The sequence below is a fragment of the Neopelma chrysocephalum genome, unplaced genomic scaffold (assembly GCF_003984885.1).
Source record: "Neopelma chrysocephalum unplaced genomic scaffold, ASM398488v2 Primary Assembly neopelma1_68, whole genome shotgun sequence".
In the NCBI taxonomy this organism is placed as follows: domain Eukaryota; kingdom Metazoa; phylum Chordata; class Aves; order Passeriformes; family Pipridae; genus Neopelma; species Neopelma chrysocephalum.
Window position 1 is genome coordinate 6,838,774 of NW_020897727.1, and position 23,493 is coordinate 6,862,266.

General features: G+C 44.1%; 1 protein-coding gene across 1 annotated transcript in view; it reads left to right on the forward strand.

Moving 5' to 3' along the window:
• Positions 1–1,368: 1,368 nt before the first annotated feature.
• ZCCHC14 (zinc finger CCHC-type containing 14) overlaps positions 1,369–23,493 on the forward strand; it is a 53,225-nt gene continuing 31,100 nt past the window's right edge. Inside the window, exons 1-2 of the mRNA XM_027685239.1 lie at positions 1,369–2,305; positions 16,258–16,381. Of these exons, the coding sequence (XP_027541040.1) occupies positions 1,742–2,305; positions 16,258–16,381 (688 nt within the window). The 5' untranslated portion in view covers positions 1,369–1,741. The remainder of the gene's footprint in view (positions 2,306–16,257; positions 16,382–23,493) is intronic.

Sequence of the window (23,493 nt, forward strand, 5' to 3'; positions counted from 1 at the left end):
TTTGGACATCTGTGCATCCCATAAAGACCAACTCAAGACAAAATGCAATTTTGCCTCTGAAAACATCAATGTTGGGTCTTTTGTTTATCTGCGGTGCAGCAAAATTGCACTTGTGAAAATAAAACACACGGTCCAGCTTCCAAGAAGATTAGACCCATATAAAAATCAAGTCTGGACTCATTTGTTGCCTGCCTGGGGCTGCATTTAAAAATGTTATTCCTGGCTTGTCCCACTTAAAGATCTTCAGCCATGTCATTTATCCAGCTGATGTGCAGTCTGGCTACTGGGCTACAACAGCCAAACAGAAAAACACTATGGAAAATAGGAATTGTGTTCCCGCCTCTTGGCTGCCGGATGCCATCCGTGCAATCCACAAGCAAAGCTGAAGCTGATAAAGCTGCTACAAAATGTGCATTGCTACGTTGCCGTCAGCCAGAATCCCAGTTTAGAACGGAGAGTGGGAATGCGGGGGGGGCAAAAAAATTACCATTTTAAGAGGTCTTTAGTGTCTCTTTTGTTTCCACACTGTATTTAAAGACAATCTGAAGTCAACGGCCAAACTGGCAGAGCACGGGTTGGGTTTGTGGCGGCTCAGGCAAATGCTGGTGCCAAAAGCTTTATCAGGGTTTTGGCATCACACCCCCAGCAGCAGCTCCATCCCTAAGGATTTTTGCCATCCTAAAACAACGGCTGAGGAAGGAGGGCATCGTAGCCATTCCCTCTTCTACTCCATAAGTCTCCTCATGGCTGGAATGAATGGTTTTGACTGAAAAGTCGGGGGAAACCACACTGCCCCACACTGGAGTCAGCAAAGAGCACGGGCAGCACTGTGAGTCGGTGACAGACTGGAAAGGCACCTGCCGTGAAGGAGAGGAGGAAAGTGGCCAAAAACGACTTGGGATCAGTCAGGATGTGCCCTGAGGCACCACTACAAGGCACAGGGAGAACCCTGAGGGGGTGGACAGGAGCCCCAGGCCCAAATTCTTCACCACAGCCCCTCTGCGGGGTCAGCAAGGCACAGCCCTGCCCTGAGAGGGGTCACCGCCCCCCAGAGCCCACTGAGGTCGGAGGCGCCCCCAGCCCCGCCGCTCCCGCTCCCCGCGGGCGGCCACACACAAAAGGTTGCTATTCCCGCCCCTCTCCTATTTAACGACCCTGTCGACCAATCAGCGTCAGGGGCGGGGCTAAGGGGAAATTGACAAGCCCCCAGACCCCACTCCCGTGCGCAAGGGAGGGGGCGGGGCGAAGGGCGCCGCCAGCCAATCCGCAGCCGCAAGCCTCCGGCCGGGCCAATCAGCCTGGCGGTGGGCGTGTCCCGCCGCGGGGTCAGGCCTGGAGCGAAGGCGCCCGTCGCTCCCTGTTCCTCGCGCTCCGCTCGCGGCCGAGCCTCCTCACCGTGGGATCCCTCCGCCCTGCGCGCAGCGGCCGGCGGTGTGTGCGCGCCGCTCCGTCCCCCTCCGCCCCGTGAAGGGATTATTTCCCGCGGCGGCGGGGCGGCCCCGGCGGGGCCCCTGTGCGATGGAGGCACCGGGCGCCCGGCGGAGGGACGGAGGAGCCGCCCCGTGAGGAAGGAACGGGAGCGCAGCGGCCTCCTCGGGGCCGCCGGCGGGCGGGGACCCCGCGGCCAGGCCGCGCCTCAGCGCTCGGGCCTGCGCCGCCCTCAGCGGGGCCCGGCCCGGCCCTGCCCGCCCGGGGCTGCCCCAGGCCGGGTGTGCGAGCCCCCGCCGGGGCGCGGGGCACGATGGTGGAGAAGCGGTGCCCGCGGCTGCAGCGGGACGGCGTGTACCGCTGGTTCTCCGAGCTGCCCTCCCCGCAGCGCGTGGAGTTCCTCTGCGGCCTCCTGGACCTGTGCATCCCGCTGGAGCTGCGCTTCCTGGGCGCCTGCCTGGAGGACCTGGCCCGCAAGGATTACCACTCCCTGCGCGACTCCGAGATCAAGGCCAACAACCCCGCGGACCTGGGCAGCCTCACCAACCTGACGGACGAGGTGGTGCGCAGCAAGCTGCTCGTGTCGCTGGCGCTGCTCGGCTCTGCCCACCGAGAGGCCGCCGGGGTCCTGTTCCGCACCCTCACACACATCGACTCGGTCATCAACAACTACGGGCTGCAGCTCAACGAGGGCCGCACGGGGGATGAGTTCCTGTTGCTCTTCACCATGGCATCCAACCACCCGGCGTTCAGCTTCCACCAGAAGCAGGTGCTGAGGCAGGAGCTCACCCAGATCCAGAACATCATGGCCAGCACCAGCAAGAATCCCAGCACCTCTACCCTCAACACCATGGCAACCTATCCTGGCTGCCATAAGGTGGGTATCCTGCTTTTCCACGCGGGAGTGGCACTGCTGCAGGGCACAAGGTTTTAAACCTCGCTTTAGCATTTTAGTGCTAAATGGCAGCTGAAGAGGCTGACAGGGTTGCTTGGTTGATGATGGAGATGCTCGGCTGAGGGCAGAAAGAGGATACACGGAGTTTTTAGGGGCTTTTGACATTAAGTGAGAAGGGCTTCACGGAGCTGATTAACAGCACCAATGTAAACCTTCCCTGTTTTCTCCTCAATGCATCTGCTGAGGGGACTGTCCTGCCAGCTGCATGGAAAAGCAGTGATTTAGGAAGGGAAACAAACGTGTCTCTAGGTTCAGGAGCAAGCATCTGTTTAAAAGTTTCCCTGGAAGAAGTTGGAGAGGAGGTTCAGCTTTGGGAGTAGCTGTCCAGTGGCAAAGGCGTCTTGGTGCGTGTGGATTTTGTTTAGGGGATGTGATGAAAAACATTTGGAGGTTCTGATGCTAAACTAAAAGAAGTGTTGTCATTTCTTGTCACCCTTCGTGTATCGATCCTGGTGTCGGGGTTCATCGTCATTAACTTGCTGTTCTTTCATTCAATTGCAGCAGTTAAGCTACACAGAAACATTTTAAGATGTGCTGTTAGTAATTAGATGTGTGACTGCTTAATTGCCCTCAGCCTGCTACAAATTAAGGAGTCAAACTGTCTTTCTGCCTGATTTTAACCCGCTTGAAAGTTCAAACTAAGCACCAGCTTAGTGGGGGCATGTGAGCAGTTAACAGGCTCCTGAGGATGCTGGGACTCAGTGTTACCCTCCTCTTGGGAAAGATGGTGAATCCCTAAAGGCTCCGAAAACCCCTGTATTGGGGTAATCCTAAACAGAGCTCCTGCTGAGGGCTCAGTAGAGATTCCATTACATTGAATGTTGAATTTCAGACTGAGACAGAAGTCTCTGCAGAGTCTTCCCCTGAATACAAATGTCCTTCCAATTTCTTGTTTGCATGAGCACCTCTGCATTGTAAAATTTGCCTGAGAAGTGTTAAACTTTGTATTTTTCTTACTCTTCCCTTCCTGTGTTTTGTGCTTGTCCCTAACCTTTTGTATTGAGGGGAAAGAACAAGGTATGGCAAAGCCTCTTCAGTCAGTTCAAACCTCTGTGTGAATAAAGTATATCTGGAAAGGATATTTCACACAGGATGTAGAGAAGGATGTAATTAAAACCAGAAAGAGCTTCTTTTCAGATACTTAACTACTTGCAGCTTCCCTTATTCAAAAGCTGTACCGACCCTGGGTTTGAAAGGAAACACTGCAAATCATATACAAGTTTGCCCAAAAAAAGATAAAATCAGGCAGGCAGGAATGGTTTTTTAGAGTCTGCTTTTGGAGCTGCAGCATCTGTGGAGCTGAAAAACTCTGGCACTATTTCTGTCAATCTAAGATGGACGGAGAATCCATCCTGCCATTTTTCGTGGCAGCAATAAGGCATCCAGGATGGTCATTGGATTTTTCTTTTCTTCTGAGCTCATTGAAGGACTGTCTGCTTAAAAAATACATGTTTATAAAAATTGGTGTTGAGGACTGCTGGTTGGCTAAGGGCAAAGTAGGTAAGAGGGAACACAAAGGTGACTTTGCCTTCACAGCCTCTGAATGTGCATTTTGTTTGGACTGAAGCAGATTTCTTTCAGACTGTTAATTTTTTTCGTTGTTAACTGGTAATTTTGCTACTCTTAGAGTAAGCAGTTGGCTTAAAGCAGGAGTTGGATGAAGCAAGTGGAAAAAACAATGTCTTTCTCCATTCAGCCCCGTTTAAATATGCACAAATAAATTCCAACACGGAGGCCTTAGATCTTGTGATGTTACCAAGTTATGTTGTGACAATACTTGTGTTGTAACATCACCTACATAAAACAACGTGGTTGTGGAGAGAAAGTGAGTGCCCTGAGCTGCTGCCTGCCAAGAGTCCTGCACTCCTCTTCCTCTTTGGAATTGGAGGAGAATTTCCTTCCTGGTGCCAGCACTTTCTCATGGCTCCTGTTGCTTTACTACAGCTTGAGCCACGCTGAGCTGGCGCGAGAGGCTGTGTTTTAAATGGGGTGGATGCTGCTCCTCAGTCCTCAGCACAAACCTCCCTGAGCTCATCCTTAAGGAGAAATGGTCACCATTTGAGGTCCTGAGGAACTCTGGGAAGCTGGGATGGCGTGCATATGTGATTGAGTGCAAATAGGGAGCTCTTTGTGAACAGGGCGCGTTATCCTTCAGCTTTTCCTTGTGAGTGTGGGAATAGGGAGTAACAGTGTTTACCTGTTTTACTGTTACAATTTATGATTTAGGTTTAATTTGTTTATTCAGGGAGATGCAACAAAAAACTCGACCAGTGCTCTTTGTTCTCTTTTCATAAACAAATGGGAATGTGCTGCCGCTGCTTAGCCAGTTCTGTTAAAATACGACCCAACTCGATATTAGCTATAATTTTTTTCCAAAGGATTGGAGCTTGCCATCCTTTTTTCCATCTCCTATCTCTTTGCCATTTTACAGTGAAATCTCTCAAAAATAAATTGCGTTCAATAGTGAAGAGGCTGAACTGTTGATACAAAATCACTGTAAATATTTCATGATTCTTCAAGTTGCTTTGGGGTAGGTGAACACATCTGAAGTTGGTCAGTGATGCAAACAGCTGCTTATTCCAGTTTTCTGTTACTGTCTGCAATTTTTGTCTATGTGGAAGCTCCAAACAGCTGCCCATGTATTTTTTTTTTGCTTTAATTTGTGCTTTTTAAGAAGCTTCTTGGCTTATGTGAATCTTAACTTTGCAGGAAAAGGTGGCTCTGGCTGGCTTTAAGTAGGTCAGTAATTATAAGATTCATGGTTTCTACCTGATAGTATAAAATGAACATTAAGTTCCTTGCCCTAAGTAGGGAAAACGCTGCCCTCTCTACATTGGTTTAGTCTCTGTGGAGATGGAATCATGAATATCCTGAGTTGGGAGGGACACACATGGATTATTGAGTCCAACTACTGGCCCTGCACAGGACATCCCAACAACCCTACCATGTCCCTTAGAGCGTTGTCCAAATATTCCTTGAGCTCTGTCAGCCTTGGGGCTGCGACCACTGCCCTGGGGAGCCTGTTCAGTGCCTGACCACCCTCTGGGGGAAGAACCTTTCCCGGATATCCGAACTAACCCTGCCCTGACACAGCTCCAGCCATTCCCTGCCCCTCTGGAGAAAGCTTATTCTTGCTCCTTGTCCTGTCCTGTATTTTCTTCTGGTTTTGAATGGTGCCAACAGTTGGAGCATTAGAGTTGTGGATTCCTCAAACTTTTTCCTTGCAGGCACGAAATCTAAGGTGGTTGAATGGGTTTTTAAAAAATTGAAACAATGCCGGTTGTCTTCGAATGAAGCCAAGGCATAAGTGTCTTAAGAATCAGGTCTTAAAAAGGTTTTTTCCTGGTGTGAAAAGTAATGGGCTTGTTTTTAACTGGAAATGATGCAACTGAGTGTTTGGGCTGGTTGTGCACCCTAAGATACCCATTCAGATGTGTTTTCTACCTCTGCCACAAAGGAGATGGGATGGTTTTCTGGCTGGCACTTGGATCCTGGACCTGCAGGCTGTGTATATAGTGCTTAGAGTGCAAACTGCTGCTCTCCTAAAGGAGGGGAGCTGAAAGCATCAGGGCACATGAAAAGCAGTAGCCAAATATCTTCTGCTGTGCAGGTGAATTGCCACTTCTGCATTTGTGACCCACAGAGAAGGGAGAAATGACTCAGCTCTCTCCCAACACCTTGAACCTCCCATTCTGACTTGTGTTGTGGATGACTTGTGATGATGAAACATCTCTTTTGGCAAGAGTTGAGAAAACTTACTGGTTTTATTCACTCTTGGTTGATGGTCGGACTTGATGATCTTAAAGGTCTTTTCCAAGCTTAATGATTCCTGGGGGTGTTTAGCCTGGAGAAAAGGAGGCTCAGGGGGGACCTTCTTGCTCTCTGCAACTCCCTGACAGGAGGGTGGAGCCAGGTGGGAGTCAGGCTCTGCTCCCAGTGAACAAGTGACAGGACAAGAGGAAAAGGCCTCAAACTGCACCAGGGAGGTTCAGGTCGGACATCAGGAGGAATTTCTTCATGGAAAGGGTTGTTAAGCATTGGAAGGGGGTGCCCAGGGAAGCGGTAGAGTCCCCATCCCTGGAAATGTTCAGGGCCAAGTTGGACGGGGCTTGGAGCCACCTGGGATAGTGGAAGGTGTCCCTGCCCATGGCAGGGGTTGGAACAAGGTGAGCTTTAAGATCCTTTCCAACCCAGGCCCTTGCATGATTCTGTGACGATGATTCTGTGATCTGGTTGTGTCTTCAGCTGCAGAGCAGGGTCAGAAATAGTCTCTCTGGCTGCAGCTCGTTTGCTACTGAGAGGGAACAGGAGTCAGTGACTCTGTAGTTATGTGGCTGTTTCGGGTTGGTATCTTGTGAGTGGGGAAAAGGGTTCTTGCCTAGTCAGCTTCCAAATACTGCACCCATGGCTATTTCCAGTTTATAGCATAAGGGACTATTTTTCACTCATGTTCATTCCATAGGCTCATCTAAAATTCCAAATAACTAAAGACTGTATATTGGGAGCAGTGGAGAGCTGATCTTCTGGGGGGTCCTGAAATACCTTCATCTGTCTGCACTGTTTGCCTCAGGGGATTGAATGGACATAACCCCATTCAGAAATATTCAGATTTCTATTTTTATTTTTTATCACCTGTGGAGTGATGAGTTATAAAAAACTATCACTTGTTGGGTTGAAACTCAGTCCTTAGGCCCTCACAGAGAAAGCAATCTCATATTAAGTGATCTGTGTCAGCTGCCTTTATGGCTTTTATGTGAGCTTTGTAGGGATAGAATAAATCAAGACAAACTTAATTTTTAGCCTCTTAACCCATTGAGGGTATTTCCTGGCTTTAGCAGATTATCATAGCTGTTGCTGGCTGGGATTAGAGGTGTTTACTCACTGATATGAGGAGTTGCTATCTTGGAGTGATCTCACTTTCAAAACCACATGAAACCAACCTCAGGAGCTGTAGGGGCAGGTCTTGTAGCTTCCAGCTGGTGACATGTGCCAATCCCTGCGTGGCCTTTGCATGTCCTTTTAGAATTCTGAGCACTCGAGGCAACGTGAATTGCACAGGTCTCTTGGTATTCAAGTTGAGAAATGTGAGGCTTGCAGTTCTGGCTCTTTTCTTACTGAAGTTCTTGTTTAAAAGAGTTCAGTCTCAAACCCGCAATATTTTCAGTAATGAGCTTTAACATATGAAGGAATACTTGGAAGACAATGGTCTCATAGTAGTAACAGTATTAATTACCACGAAATTCACTTTGCTTAATCATATGTTATGTGATGAACTTTGAGTTTAGAAACCTAAATGTCTTTGCTTGGGAAATATACTGTACATCCAAACATCAGGGACAGAGCAGCCAAAAAAATCTGTGTTGAGCTAATAGTGATGATGTTTTTTCCATGAACTGTTTTCCCTTTTTGGCTGAATGAAGTTTTTATTTTAAGAGCACATTCTACTTTGCTTTTTAAATTTACTCTTTTTTCTGCTAATTGCCTCCTAACTGCTAGTTGTCACTGAAGCAACACTGAAGGCCTCATCTCTTGTGGAATAAAAGTGCCTGTTTTAAGGTGCTGGATGTTTTGAACTGTCCCAGACTCTGAACTGTTTTAATTGAATCCGTGCATGACCCTTGTGCTGGAGAAGCAGAGCCAGCAGGAGTTCACCACACCTCACAGGCATTCCAGTGTCTGACTTCAAAGGTGCTGAACAGCAGCCTTGTTTGGGAGTGTTTAACCATTTGGTTTAGTGTTTTTTTTAAATGTTTGTGTGGCTAAAGCTGAGATCCTGTCAACTTCAGGCTGGATGGTGGATACAGCACTGCCCCTTTCTGGCAGGGCAGAGCTGGGATTCTTCTGTATCTTATATATTCAAACACTCCCGTGTCCATTTTACTGCTTGCTCTGGAGTGCTTTTTATCCTTCAAAAAAGCAAAGAGTGTCCCAAGAATATAGATAAGATTTCTCTGAATCCACAGAATCTTATTACAGAAGTGCTGGATCTAATTTGTCTTTTGAAATGAGAACCATTGTCACACTTAAACTAGAATTTGACTTGACTCTTTGGCAAAAGAACTGGAGCAAGTTGAAGTTGTTGTCCATTGAGATTTGAAATGGGTATTAAATCGAGCAAAGACATGTTGATATGGTCCAGATCTGTATTTCTTTGCATGGGTTTTGTAACAAGCAAACGTCCAAATTCCTTGCTCAAAGCAGAATTTTTCCATCACTCCCATTGGTATGATTATCCAACAATCAGCACTGGGAGGAATACACCTTTTAACAGGTGTTCAGGCCAATATAAGATTTCAGGGTTTTTGTAAATAGATGAAGTGATCCAGAAATAAGCAGATCAGTTACTTAAGAGTAAGATCTTAATTTTAATTAAAGAGCTGCCAAGTCATGGTGATAGACAGTGGAAGTGAACACTTTTCATGTGTATTATGAATCCTTTACCAGTGTCTTCTTTTTTTCACCATAAGTGGAAGAAAAAAGGACATTGAGATTCTGGAGCATGTCCAGAGAAGGGAATGGAGCTGGGGAAGGGTCTGGAGCACCAGGAGCGGCTGAGAGAGCTGGGGGGGCTCAGCCTGGAGAAAAGGAGGCTCAGGGGGGACCTTCCCTCTCTCTGCAACTCCCTGACAGGAGGGTGGAGCTAGGTGGGGATCGGGCTCTGCTCCCAGTGAACAAGGGACAGGACAAGAGGAAACGGCCTCCAGCTGTGCTAGGGGAGGTTCAGCTTGGATATTAGAAAAGATTTCTTCATTGAAAGGGTGCTCAGGCATTGGAAGGGGCTGCTCAGGGAAGTGGCGGAATCACCATCCCTGGAAGTGCTCAAAAAATGTGTGGGTGTGGCACTTGGGGACATGATTTAGTGATGAACTGTCACTAAACTGGTGCTGGTTGGACTCGATGACCTTAGAGGTCCTTTCCAACCTTAATGACTCTGTGATTTTATGATTCAAGTAGTTTTATTACACTCAAGCCATTACTTAAGTGGATGTTGGGGAGGGGAAGGAGGGAAAAATACAATTCAGTGGATTTGTGACTCATCAGATAATATCTTTATGGATTGTTGCAGAAGAGCCCAGGGTGGCAATGAACCCTTTAACCAGGGGAAGGCTCCTGGGATCGTTCAGCAGGTTTTCAAATCGCTTCTTTGACTCTCCATTTACCTCCCAAATATATATTCCAGCCCCATGGGGACAACTTTCCACCCCAATGCTGGCAAAATGAACATGGTAGCTCTGAAGTCAACATAATATTAACATTTTAAAGGCAGATGTCAGTAAGGGCTAAAGGCTTGTATAGCAGATAGGACTGTGCTACACTTGGAATTCTCTTGGGAAGTGTAAGGAAATCTTCCCTTGTGGTGCCTGTGCTTTTAACTTTTGGTGGTATCAGGTAAAGGAACAGGGACACACTTGTCCATCAGTGCTGGGATAGAGAGCAGCAGTGTTTGTTCCAAGGTCTGGTTATTAGCAGGTCTCTGTTTTGATTTTGAGGTGGTTTTCATGATTGGTTTGTAAAACTCAGATTTGATGAGTCCAGTTACTCTATGGTAGATTTATGTTCCTTGTATTAACAATGTTCACAATTCTTTAAGCAAAGGATTTTCAGTGGAAATTAGTTTATAAAATACAACCCAGACTAATTTTGGTCCATCTGTTCTCCAGAATTTCTAAGGAGCCTTGGAGCAGGTGTGTGATTGTCCCGCAGCGTTTAAGTACCACATGGCTCATTTCATTCCAGAGTCTCACAGGACAAAACCATTTGATCTGTTACCCATTTTCCCTTGGAAATGGGAACTCTCTTCACCCTTTGTGTTCCAAGATGGATCCCTTCTTACCAACTTCCTGAGAATAGATGTATTTGGTAGCTGTTCAAACATGGATGCACCTGGTGCTTACATCTATTTGGTAGACCCTGGTTGTTGGAACTGCTTGAATTTCTAGCACAAACCAAACATTTTCAGTTGCATCCATGCCCCAGTCCAACAAAGCAACTAAATGTGTGTAAATTTAAGTGTTGAGGACTTTACTGGATGTGTGGAAAGTTGGGTGTGTTTGTGAGCACTTCCTAAACGTCCTTGTGGAAGAGCCTGAACCTTCCACAGGAGTAGGTTGTAATTTTCTTCTTGTAGTGGGAGAACAGTCAGGTATTTGTATATGTCATAAATGCAGAACTGGTGCCTGAGGCTATGATTTCTCAAGCAGCTGGGCAGACTAATGTCTTGTTACTACCAAGAGGAAGATGTTTGCTCAGTTCTGCTCCTCCTGGTGTTGTCTCAGTGGGTTTTGAGTTCTGGGTCCTTGCACTGATTGCTCTGTCTCTGGCTCAGATTTAGCCTTGTCATGCATCAATAGACTGACAGCTGAGTGTCAGCAATGCAATTTTCCCAAATTATATAAAACCTGAGTTCTGTCCCTGTGCTGGGAAACAGCAGCTTATCAGCCTGAGCATGGATGGGCTCTGTCCTTCCCATCAGGCTTGTGCTGGAGCATTTTTGCCATCAGGATTGCACGGTGTTAAAGACCTTGGTGTTAACCTCAAAATAAGCTGCTGTTAATGCTCACTAATATGAATCTGGCAGGAGAGAAGTTGTGTTCCCCCCCTCCCAGATGGAGTGCTCAGTTTCTGAGTGCATTTGTACGTGTTACCTGCTCCTGAAGGTCAATTTATGGCTATGAAAACCTTTTTTTTAATGGAGAATTCCAAAGCCAGTATGGACAGCAGCATTTATCTGTGAGACTTTCCTAGAATATCATTGGCCAGTGTTGAAAACTGAATGTCCCGTGGAAAAGTTTCCCTGAATGGGAGAATATGTTTGTGTCACTTGGAGCTGCAGCCCCAGGATCTCACTTAACTGACTCATTGCTCTTACGTTTTGTTCACTTTTCCTGCCTAAATTTCATACCTAGTCAGGCATAGAAATCCATATTCTGTTCTCTGGGATCCTATATCATTGTTCCATGTATACATGGTGCTTTGGGTAGTGGCTATGTTGATTTTTTAGTATTGGCTCCACTTCAAACTAAGTCAGCAAATACTTTGCTATTAAACCATGTATTTTCTGTGCTCTGTTTAGTTGTTTTTAAAAGGAACAGATAATTGCTGTTTTGGTCAAACTCTTACCACATTAAGTTTGACTCCTATCAGTCCTGTTATTCTTATGAAAGATTTTGCAGTATTAAATGTTGGGCATTGTCCCTTGGGAGCAAAGCTAAGAGTTACTGAATCCAACTTCCCAGATTTACCCTTTTCCATGGTGTCTTCCACTGTCTTGTGTAGTCGCAGAGACACTTCAGGCCTGACAGAGAAGCACCACCTGTGGAAGGAACTGGCTTTTTTTCCTTGTGTGCCCTTTGATGGATCAAGGGGTTTGGAGAGTTTTCTAGAGCTGCTTTTGCTGTCCCAAGGAGGTCTGAGCCTGTAGGACCTCTCTGATGCTGGGAAGGAAATCACTGCTGTGTTGGAAATAAGGATGTTGTTGGATGGCTGATGAAAATGGGAAAAATATGATAATAGCAAAATTCTAGCAATGACTTCTGTTCCCTTGACATGTTTGTCTTCAACCCCTGAGTTGAGGCAATTGTTTCTTTCCCTGGTGACTCCTGGGGGTGGAGGGTGTGAGGGCAGCATTTTTGTTCCTTCTGTCTAATCCATGTTGGGAAGCATCCACTGATAGTAACTGATACCAGTTCTGATCCATCCTTACTGTGGAGAATGAGGCACAGGATGATTCAGGCTGAGCCTCATTCGTTGAGTGATCCATTTTCTTTGTTCTTCTCAGTTATGGCCACTGCTTTAACTTGAAATGGAAGAGATGGGCAGGGTTTGGATCTGGAAAACCAGAAGTCCATCTGTGAGCCAGATGCTTTGCTGTGGTGGGAGCAGATTAAAGAATCACAGAATCATCCAGGTTGGAAAAGACCTTAAAGCTCATCTTGTTCCAGCCCCTGCCACGGGCAGGGACACCTTCCACTAGACCAGGCTGCTCCAAGCAAAGATGTAACACTGGAATGCAGTAAAAATAGTTTTAAGAGTCTCTTCTGCACCCAGTTGATTGTTGCAGCTTTCAGAGTGATTGAAAAGCCTGCAGGCCACTCTGATATTAAAGTAATTTATGAATAATGCAATGAAACTATGGATAGGTGCATCCTTCTCCCTGGCCCTCTGGAAAATGCTGTGCTGAGGGTAAGATTAGGCAGTGTAGAATATTTAACTCTGGACTTGCTGCTATATTTGGTTGGTTTCCTTGGACTGTTTCTGCTGATGTTCTCAATTTCAGTTGTAAAATCCAAAGTCTGCTCTTTAAATGTCTGATGCTGTTTCCTCTTAAACCTTGAATGATTCATGTTTTTTTTTCAGCATTTATAACATGTCACTCCTGTGGTTTGTTATGATGTATGGCCTGAACATTCCTGGTTCCTTGATGCCAACTTATCCCCCTTTACTGTGGACTGTTACTGCTTCACCAAACAAGCCTTTAACAGTTCTTGAGCAGCACGTGTTTATTCCTTAATGGCATCTTGGCTTTCCCTGAGATGCTCCTGATCCTAAAAGGTCTAAAGCAATTTGCTTAATACTTCAAATCTTCATCTCCCTGGAATGCCTTGTTCTTTATTCATAATCCAGTGACTCCTTTTAGTTGTTTGTGCTGAGCCCAGAGTAGGGAATGTAGGAGTGTTCATACGTATACAGGGAATATTCCTCCCAGAATTTACCTGACACTGAGTTTGAACAGGTCCTTCCTGGGCATCTCCTGTGAAGCTTTTCCCAGTGTTTCTCCCAACCCTCCCAGGACAATATCTCCTGCAGTTCCAAGCTGACGGGTTATTGTTCCTCTGTTTGGCTTGGCCTCAAATCTAAAAAAAAAAAAAAAAAAAAAAAAAAGAAAGAGGAATAAAAAAATGCTGTTACTATTTTGGAACTAAAACTTTGACTTGCAAACCGTTTCTCATTATTTTACTTTCCCTAAACAAATCCAAACCTTTGCAGTATTGGTATGTTTAAGTCAGTGGAAAAAATTATTTAAAATTTGGAATGGAAGCTTGAAGCAGTCGGATTCAGTGGTTATAACACCATTCAGCTCCCTAACAAAGTGCTCCATTTGGAACTAATCAGAGCTTTGTGATTTTTCTAGGCCAATTTGGAACTGCTTTGATGTGCGACGGAATCAGATAGTATGAGCTCAGTCAGACAAGACATATGGGCTAAATTAATCTTTACCAAGTATGTAAAAATTAAATCTTTATGGGGGAAAAAAATGGAGGTTATGTGTAAACAAAATGCAAATTATAAACTGCACGCGATGCTTGTTGTAAGGAGAGTGGAGAGGAGGGAATACGAGATAAGAGGCAATAAATTGTAACAAACTGCTTGTTCAGAGATTTTCTGGAGCTCTGTGGCTGTTCTTACTCAGTTTCAAATGCTGTAAGTGTTTATATTTCTGATTGTTCTGAATATTTGAAGCCTGGTTGTTCAGGATAACATAGTCCTGCATGAATCTCATTTCCCAGCTCTCTCCTCTGCGCTCTCCCTTTGCCAGGAGGATGGTGCTCAGCCCTCTGGAACTTCCTCTCAGCAGCACTGGGCTGGAGTGAGAGTTTAATGAGCTCCAGGAGAGAAACTGTGAGATAAGCTTTGGTAAAGACTGACTTTGGCAAGGAAATTTAAACTCTTCCCCACCCTCCCCCTGAGCTTGAAGTGTAATGGCTGGTCTAAGTGAAAGCTTGATGTTAAGTTTTGTTAGTGGTGGGAAGCTGTGCTGAAGAAACAGTATATAATTATATTTATATATTTATGTATTTATCTATAAAATAAACTTTATTTTTTGGTCATAAGTGCTGAAAAGAAAAGCAGGTACCTGTAACCCTCTATTTTCTGACGTCCCTCTGCCTTTCTGGTGTGATTCCTTTACACATAGAAGCTTTTTATAGGTGTCGGCTATACAGAGTCTTTCCCTGGTGCTACTGCTTAAAACTGCATATAAATCTATAAATGTCAGTCTTAAAATGGAGCTTACAATAGGTAATTGTATGGAGTGGGGATGTGCTATTTCTGACTTACATTGTGTGTGCTGACTGATGGCAACATGTAATGGTAGGGTGTGCAAAGTATTGTTTTCAGCATAAATTGTCCTAACTCATGGCACTGTGTCAAGTGCACAGGGTCTGAGGGAGCCTCTTCCCTCACAGGGACCTGAGGTTGCTGGTATTTAGTTGCCATGACTGAAGGATAACTGATTCTGTTATTTTGAGGTGCACATTTTCTCCTGTGATTTGTGCAAGGCTGAAATCCACGTCAAATTCTAATTACAGCTCTCCATTCCGGGATTTCAGGTTGATTCAGAGTATGACAATTGAATTTCAAGTAATGTAGTTACTATGATGAGTTACTAGGAGTGCTTCTGTTAGTCTGAACTCCCTCTTTAAAGCACCCTTTCCTCTTCAAGGTACTTAAACCCTTGTGTTCAATACTGCAAATGTAAGTGTTCATCCACTTCTGCTTCTCATTACCTAGAAAATGAGAGGAACGGCCTTACTTAGAGACAGGTGAATGTTATGTTACAAGTAATAGATGTTTTTGTGTTGCTGTATAACTGGGAATGCTCTGTGCCAGGCAGCTGAAATGGGCAGTGTCCAATTTTGCCCTTTCTAATGACTTTTGTTTGTTTCTGTAGATTTAAGCGTGGTGAAAATAAGTTTTCTCACTCTAAATACAGTTTAGAAGGTACATATTTGGCCATGAAATCTGTTTCGATGCTGCAACTTTCTGCTTGGGCATTTGTAGTGTACAATTTTTCATTGAAATGTGATCATGATAACAGGCTTTTTAATGGCAAAGACAAGAAAAGCGTGTTTTTCTAAACTGGAATTTTTCATTGTAATCTGTGTGGGAATATTTGGAAATGCCTTGAGCCTGCAGCTGTGTGGAGGTGATTGTTGTGGTGTGACCCCAGCCAGCAGCTGAGCCCTCGCTCCCCCTGCTTGGGATGGGGAGAGAGACGGAAAAGGAAAAGTGAGAAAACTCGTGGGTTAAAATAAAGACAGTTTATGGGTAAAGCAAAAGCCACACATGCAAGCAAAACTGACCAAGGAATTGATGCCCCACTTCCCGTGGGCAGGCAGGGATCCATCCCCGGGACAGCAGGGCTCCATCACGGTGACTTGGGAAGACAAACAGCATCACTGAATGACCCCAACTTCCTCCTTCTTTCCGCAGCTTTATACACTGAGCATGATTCCACATGGTCTGGAGTATCCCTTGGATCAGCTGTGGGCAGCTGTCTGGCTGTGTCCCATCCCAAATCTTTGTGCCCCCCAGCCTCCTCACTGATGGGGTGGGCTGAGGACTCAAAAAGGCCTCGACTCAGTGTAAACCCTACTCAGCAGTAACTGAAACATCCCTGAATTATCACCAGTTTCCAGCACAAATCCAGAACAGCCCCACACCAGCTACTGTGTAGAAAATTAACTCTATCCCAGCCAAAACCAGCACAGTGACATAACATAAAACTGAGATTTTCCAAGAGCCCTTTTCCCTGAGTTTTCTTGTTGAAAAGTTAAAAACTGTGGTGTCGAGAGGTGAAAGGTCTTGCAATATCTCTCCAATTGACTGCTGTGTGACTATTGTTTAAAAAAGAATTATACTGTAAGTAGCTTTATAGATTAGCCAAGATAATCTTGACTTGTGAATAGCTGCTGACTAAAACAACTTCCCTGAACTGTTACTTGGGGAATATCAGTAGTAACACCCTCGGTTTTAAAAGAAGGAAACTTCTCCCAGTTGCCTTCCAAGTGGTTCTCTCACTCCAGAGGAAGGTGTGATGTTTGTGTATTCCCTCAGTTTATTTTAATGGAGTTTTGTATTTTTTTTCTTTCCAGGTCACTCCAAGGTCCGAGACCCCCATCAACAGTGTCAGTAACAGCTTGGAAAACGTACTCCACACGTCAACACATTCCATGGAGGAGTCATTACCCAAGAGGCCTTCGGGGAAACACTCCAAAGGTGTGTCCTTATCCGTGTGTGTGCTTCCAGTGGGGGAACCAGCTCGGATCTCTTGGTGGTGATCAGCTTTATTTTAATTGGAATTGGAGACTGGGATTCTGCTACTTTACTTCTGGGTTGGGTTGACCAAAGAAAGTCACAGAAGGGTTTGTAATAAGTGGGAGTGGGTCAGTGAGAAATGGTCAGTGAGAGACAAATATCCTTATTTTTCCATTGGGAAATAAGCAAGAAAATTCCTTATGAGTTGAAAGACCAGCTTAACTCTCATCAAATATTCTCCAAGAGTGAGTAGCTTGGACATTACATCTCTCATCCTTGTATTAGCAGGTTATTTCTTGGATTAAGCACATGGTGAATGTTGCTTTATCGGGGAGAAGGCATTTAAACAGAATTACACCTTTCTCTTGGTTCCTAAGGATGTAAGTGAGAAATGGAGGGAAGAGGAGTGGAAGACAGGAGAAAGAACTTGCACCTTTCTCAGCACCCTGAATGTTGTTACAAAATAAATCTGATTTTTGTAATGCTGTATTGCATCTGACCTGGCTAAAAACTGGGCTTATCAAATCGGAGTTAATGATTCCATTTCCACACTCCAGGCTCTGATTGCAAATATGAAAATGACCAGGTTAAAATGTGACTAACAGTATTTTCGTTTAATGCATAAGAAAGCACTGTTAAGTGAGGGAGGTCTTTGAACTGGGAGCTGCTCTTTGTGCAGAAGAGCTTTTGTGAGCTCTGTGGTATTGAAAAAATAGCTCGGTAGGGCACAATTAATGCAGGGGAAATACTACCATTGTGTGTTGCCTTCAAATATCATTAAAGATATTGTCATGCACCATCTAAATTTTTTTAATTTGGAATTTGCCTTCTGAGCTCTGTTTTCTTCTCTGCCGTGGGCTTCCTGCATAACTTGGCAAATACAGTTTAATATAAACGGTGACAAAGAATTTCAAAGTACATTTTCACTCAGAGGATCTTACACAGATTAGAAAGGGTTAAATGTCCCAAGAAAATGTGAACTTACCCCCACTAGACCTCCTTTTCTGTGACTGTAATCCCAGCAGTGTAAGGAGTAGTAATTTTTTACAGCAGAGTAATGCTCTAAGTAGCCATTTCTCCAGCTGTAAAAACCATCAGGGTAGAAGAAAACGCAGCACTAAGCAGAAGCATGGCGGGGTTTGTGGCTTTCATCTGATTAAAAATAGGCCAGGGTTCAACACTGTTTTCATTTGTACTCAGTGATTGCTATTCCAGTACCATATATGCTAAGATTAGTCATGGTACGCTGTGAAAATTAATTAGGTTTTCCTCTGATCTGTTTTTCTCTTATAGAATACCTGCTTCGTGTTCAGTTTAATTTACAGGCTGCCTCAGTGGTAGCTGGGAGAAGTGGGTGTGGAACAAATACTCACTGATACTCTGCTTTCTGGTTCACCAGCAGCAAAGATTGTGCTGAATTCTCCCTGATATTTGATGATGTGTCTGGGAGTTGTGTCTTTTCAGTCTGGAGTACAACTGAGGATTATTTGCCAGCCTGGAGCCACCCTTGTTCACTTACAGATTCCTTGTTCTCGTAGCAAACACAGTTCTTAATTTAGCAGGGCTTGCTTACTTTATAACCTGGAGCACATAAAATTGTCATGAAAATATAGGATGGACAGGATGCTTGATTCTTGTAGTAATATTTTTTAGTAAGTCTGTTTTCAGACAGCTGGGCAGGCCAGGATTTCTCCTCAGAAGTAGTGAGCTGCCCAAGGTCATCATTCCTCTCCTGGCAAAGTCCTGGAGCTGGAAGTGTCTCAGTTAAAAAGGCTGTAGCTGAAACAGAAGAAAAATGAGAAATCTCATGAAAAGTGCAGTATTTGTTGTGCTTAGTTGGATTAGAGACAATTTGTATTAATCCAGTGAATGGTTTTAATCCTGATTTGGAGAAATGTCAGTAATTTAACTTCCTATAGTTGAACAGTGAATGGGTTTGTAGTAGGCTTGGACCTGAAAGCTCTCAGTGACTGTGTTTTCCTTAGTCCACCACTTCTAGCATAAAATTTAAGTTTCTACATGGGAAAGAAACGGAGTATTCTGCTGGATACTCTTAACAGGCAGTGGTGGCAGTCTTGTGTTTGCAGTAAGTGGTAGCTGGAAACGTTTGTTCGTCCTTCATGCAGAGACTTGTCAAATACTTGGGAATAATTTCACCAGCCTGTCTGCACAGAATAGTGCTGCCTCAGGAAATGAATTTATAACATGAGTGTCAGCCTGAGAAGTGCACAAATCTTCTCTTTTACCTCAGAGACCCAGATAACTGTGGGAGCACAGTCAGACACTGACAAGTAGAATCATGGAATGGTTTGGGTTGGAAGGGACCTTCAGGCTCATCTCATTGCACCCCCTGCCATGGGCAGGGACACCTTCCACTAAACCAGGTGCTGGATCCACGCTGCAATGCCCAAGTTGTTGGGAGTGGTGACAAGCTGGGAGCAATCATGATTTGCACATATTTAACAAAACTCATCAATTTTTCTATAGTGATTCTTCAGTCTTGGCTAAAGCCCCTTCTCCCTGTGCACGTATCGGAGCTAGAACAGGATAAATCAGATGAACATCACTGCAAAGTGCAAGTTGTGGCATTAGGAAGCTCCTGTACAAGTTGACATAAGCATTTTGAGTGTCTGTGCTCTAGCTGGGCTTTTCTTTTGTAAAGTAAAGTTTAAAAATGTGACCTGTGCAAGTTGAGAAAAAAACACAAATGGGTTTTCACCAAAGGATGAGGAGCTCTTGTGAAATCCATCGGCTGTAAATTGTGCTTTTCACTCCTGGTTTGGTCAGTGATTTAGGATTGTTCAGACCTGTTTTCACAGATGTGGAAGTTATTTTAACTGGAGGTAACTCCGGGAAGTGGAGACTTTCCCTGTTCTCAGGAACTGACTATTGTTGTGCTGAAAGCTGCAGACAGGGTTGTTCACAGGTTTTAAGGTATTGACAGATCTCACTGGTCAAGGAGAACAGAGATAAATACAGAGAGATTCTTGTGTTACATATAATGAAAATACCGGGAAGGATGTGTTGCTTTCTATCTCTTTTCCCACTGTTTCTAGAATGTTTTAATTACAGTTTTAACACTGATTGAACAAAACAAATTCAAATGTAGTTTGAACATTTTATGTATCCTGAACTTTTCCTAGTAGCAAGGTGGTTAAAGATCCCTGATTTACTACTTTACAACTTTTGTTTTGCAGGCAATCCTCTGCTGGTAGCTAAGGGAAATTCGGGAAATTCCATTATTATTCCGAAGTCCAGAAGGAGGTATCTGACCTGTGGGGCTTCCCAGAGCTAATTTTTAACAAGCCTATGGCTGTAGAGTTGTTCTGACCTTTTGTGGTAATTCCCAAAAGAGAGTAGTTATGGTTATCACAGCCAAATGAAAAAATCAGCTTATTTTGTATTTGTTAAAAAAAGCAATAGGAATTTTCCGTGCTCCAGAGATGTTACTAATTACTCTTCCTGCAAGGTTCCAAGGATTTGGCCATTAGGTGGGATAGCACTGGAGGCAAGTCCTGCTCTCTGCATGTGACATATTTTAGCAATGTATTAAACATGCTCGGTGACCACAGCATATTTTCCAAAAGCACAGCGGAATGAAGTACATTAGACCAGATGTTGAAGTGCAGAACAAAAGAATCTTTATAATAAAGGCAGTGTAAGTTGCAAACATCCCAGTACAGAGACTGCGCAGCTTCATCCTGTAATTTCTCATAATGCTGAGGAAAATTCTGATTTGTCACAGCCCCTGGGCTCAGTTTTCTGCAGTGGAGGTTCTGTGTTGGTGGTAGAAGTTGCCCGTGGTTGCTCTGAGGTTTGCAGGTGGCATTTACCCTGTGTTCCTCCCCAGAGCAGCCTGGACCATGATTTCCTCGACTGAACAAGTCTCTTTTTTTGCAAAGTGACAGAAGTTCTGCTATTCTTGTGTTTCCTGTATATTTATCTTGCCTTTCCGCTGTTGCCACACAAAAACCTCAAAGTTGTCTCAGTGCCAGCCTGATTTCAAATGAGGCAACTGTTGAAATATGATCCTTAGAGAGTGAAGCTGAATCACAATTCTTGCAACACATGAATCTAAGGATAGACACAAACTGCTGCTGGAGAGTGAGGAGTAAAGCTTTTAAATGGAAAATGGGTGCAGGAGGCTTTGTTCTACGATCTCCTCTCCATTAGTTCTCCTGCTGAGCCCAGTAAAACTAATTGCTTAATTGAAGGAACCTTCTGAGTCCACGCACAGGGTCCTGCAAAGCCTCGACGTGTCCCAGGCTGGAATAAATATATGGAATAGCACATGGCTGCACAAAAAGAGCTGCAGTCTGTGGACGTGAATAAACCAAACTTTAAATGCATCTCAATAATATATTGATTTAATTTTGAATCAATATTAGGATGTAAAATAGATCCTTGTTTGCAGTGTTCCCGTTGGCCTCAGGTAGGATGAGCTGGGGGTGAGTTGAGCTGGTTGTTATGGGCAGCAAACTTTGGTATCTTAATTATTTCATTACAATAGTTAGCAGAAATGTATGATGTAAACCTTCCAGAACTTCTCACCACTATTTTTGCTACTCTGTTTTCCTTGGCAAAATGTGTTTGTATGGTCTTGCACCTTTTTTTGTCTCCCACTTCCTTGACTCATTCTTTTTCCATAAGAAAGTAAACTGCAGGAGCTCTCCTAGTTAGTGGCGAGCAACAGTCTTTTTCTCCTGAAATGTTTGACACCAGTTGTTCAGGCTGCTGAAGGCAGGGAGGAAATACAGGGGGAGGGAAAAAAGCTCTGAAATCCTTTTGGTTCAGGATCCAGACTTTACAGTGCCTTATTCTGCATCAGTTGTATAGCTGGATTATTCTATTTTTAAGTAACTACATCATCTCCAACGATATTGGGTCAACTACCGTTAGGGTAGGGCTTAAAGAAATATTTAGGCTATGATAATCCTTCAGGAAAAATCTCCCTCTACCAACTGTATATAATTTTTCAGCTGTTTGTGTATGTCCTTGTTGATTTTATCTCCAACGGGGAACTCTGCTTCTAAACTTGAGCAACGTAGGCTGAGATCACACACAAGGCATTGCGTTCCTGACCTGCTGTCTCCCATACACGAGCTGTTTTAGGAGTATCAAGTATTTAGAGTTAATTCTAGAAGTCAAATCCAAGGATTAGCGTGCTTCAAAAAAAACATGTTTTGATGTTGCATATTTTCCCCCGTGCTAGAAGATTATTGGATATTAAGGAATTTCTTGAAGCTTGTTTGTTGCATAAATCATGTAATGATCTTCTGGAGTTGGGAGTTCAATTAGGGTTGGAGGTTTAATTTTGCAATAAAGACAATACTTGAGTTTAGAGTATAAAAAATTCAAAAATATTGCATTTCACCTCAAGTTTTTGCTGACAGAGCAGTTGCATGGAAGCCCACTGTATGTCCCCAAAGCCAGGGTGAACAGCTCATCTTCGAGCTCCTGTAGAGTGGGAGTGGAGTTCCAAACTCCTGGGGCTGCACTTGGACTCTGGCAAATTTACGTTGTTAACTGTTAATAAGTCAACTTTTATACTCTCTAGAGGTTGAAGTCAGTATTTCTTTGTCATCCTCGTTACCTCCTTTTCCACATAATAAGCCTTGTCAGGAGAGATCTGGGATTGCTGTGACAAGATACCAAGGGAGGGGAGGAGGGAGCAGCAGGGAGACTCACTGCTCCAACTGGATGAGAAGTTCTGACTGTCTACTCATGCAATAACTGTCATAAACCTTTTGTGCAAATGTGGAAGATGCTCCTTGCTGGGGTTTGTAATCCATGGCCTTGATTCCTTGCAGAGGGCAGACCTTTGTGCTCCATGGGAAGACCCAAAGGTTACCCCTTGGCCAAGAGCTGCAGTGAGTTGGCTGCAGTGGAAAGTCATACTGTTCATGTTTGAGTGGCTCTTTTTCGAGCTTATACAACAGAAGACTCTTTAATTTCCTATAAGCAGTTTTAATTGTGTCCTTGATCATGTATTCACCTAAAATGATGGATATCAAGCATTTACCCGAGGGCCTTATCTTGAAGCTGCTGAATGATTCTTTAACTTTAGTTCTCTTTGGACTTCCTGCTTGTTTTTCCTCAATAAGATGATGGAATCACTCTGGGCAGCTGTCAGTCCCTATCTTATTAACTGCTGAGCCTGTTGATTAAATTCATGCAAATTTGACAGAGCTATTTAGAGCTTTTATTTACAGTGGTGTCTGAATAGAAGAGGAGAGGTAAGAACAGTTTACATGCAGCGTAGATCCATGGGAAATCAGGCTTCATTCTGCTCCTCAGTTCATAGAATCATTGATTGGTTTGGGTTGGAGGTGATCTTAAAATTCATCTCATTCCATCCCCCTGCCATGGGCAGGGACACCTTCCACTAGAGCAGGATGGTCGGAGCCCCATCATTCATCTTGCCTTTATTTATTCTTATGTTATATAAAGATTTGTGTACTGGGCAATATATTTTCCATATTACACATTAAGAAATGACCAGGTTTCTGCTAATGTAAGGTTTGACAGTGAACACTTGATTTTGAGTCCTCTGAAGCCTGTTTGATTTGGCTTCAGTAGGAGTTGGATGATAGTCCTGTTTATAATTGATTAGAATCAAGCTACTCTGAAAAATACAAATTCTATGAATAGGATGCTGGTAAATTCAGCCATGCCAAGGAGTTTTACCTCACTGTAATGCAATCCACAGGCACATTCCTGATCTTGGATAATGAGAATGTAGTCATCAATGTCTAATGTGAGATTATAAACTCATAGCATTTGCCTTTTTCCATGGCACTTCAAAAGCATAGGAAACAACGTAGCATGTGCATTCCTAGAAGGACTCTCCTGTTTCCCAGTCCATGTCTGTGAAGTCCTGGCAGTGCCTGTTGTGGCACATGAGTTTTTAATGGAGATGAAAGTAATGGCCTCAACAGCTCTGGAAGCAACAGCATGACCTTCTGCTGGTAATGGAAACAATATAACAACTTAAGCTTTTAATTAAAATTGCATTAAATGGTGAAAAACAGTTTTTTCTCAGATCTGTAGGTAATGACTTAATGCAGCCATCT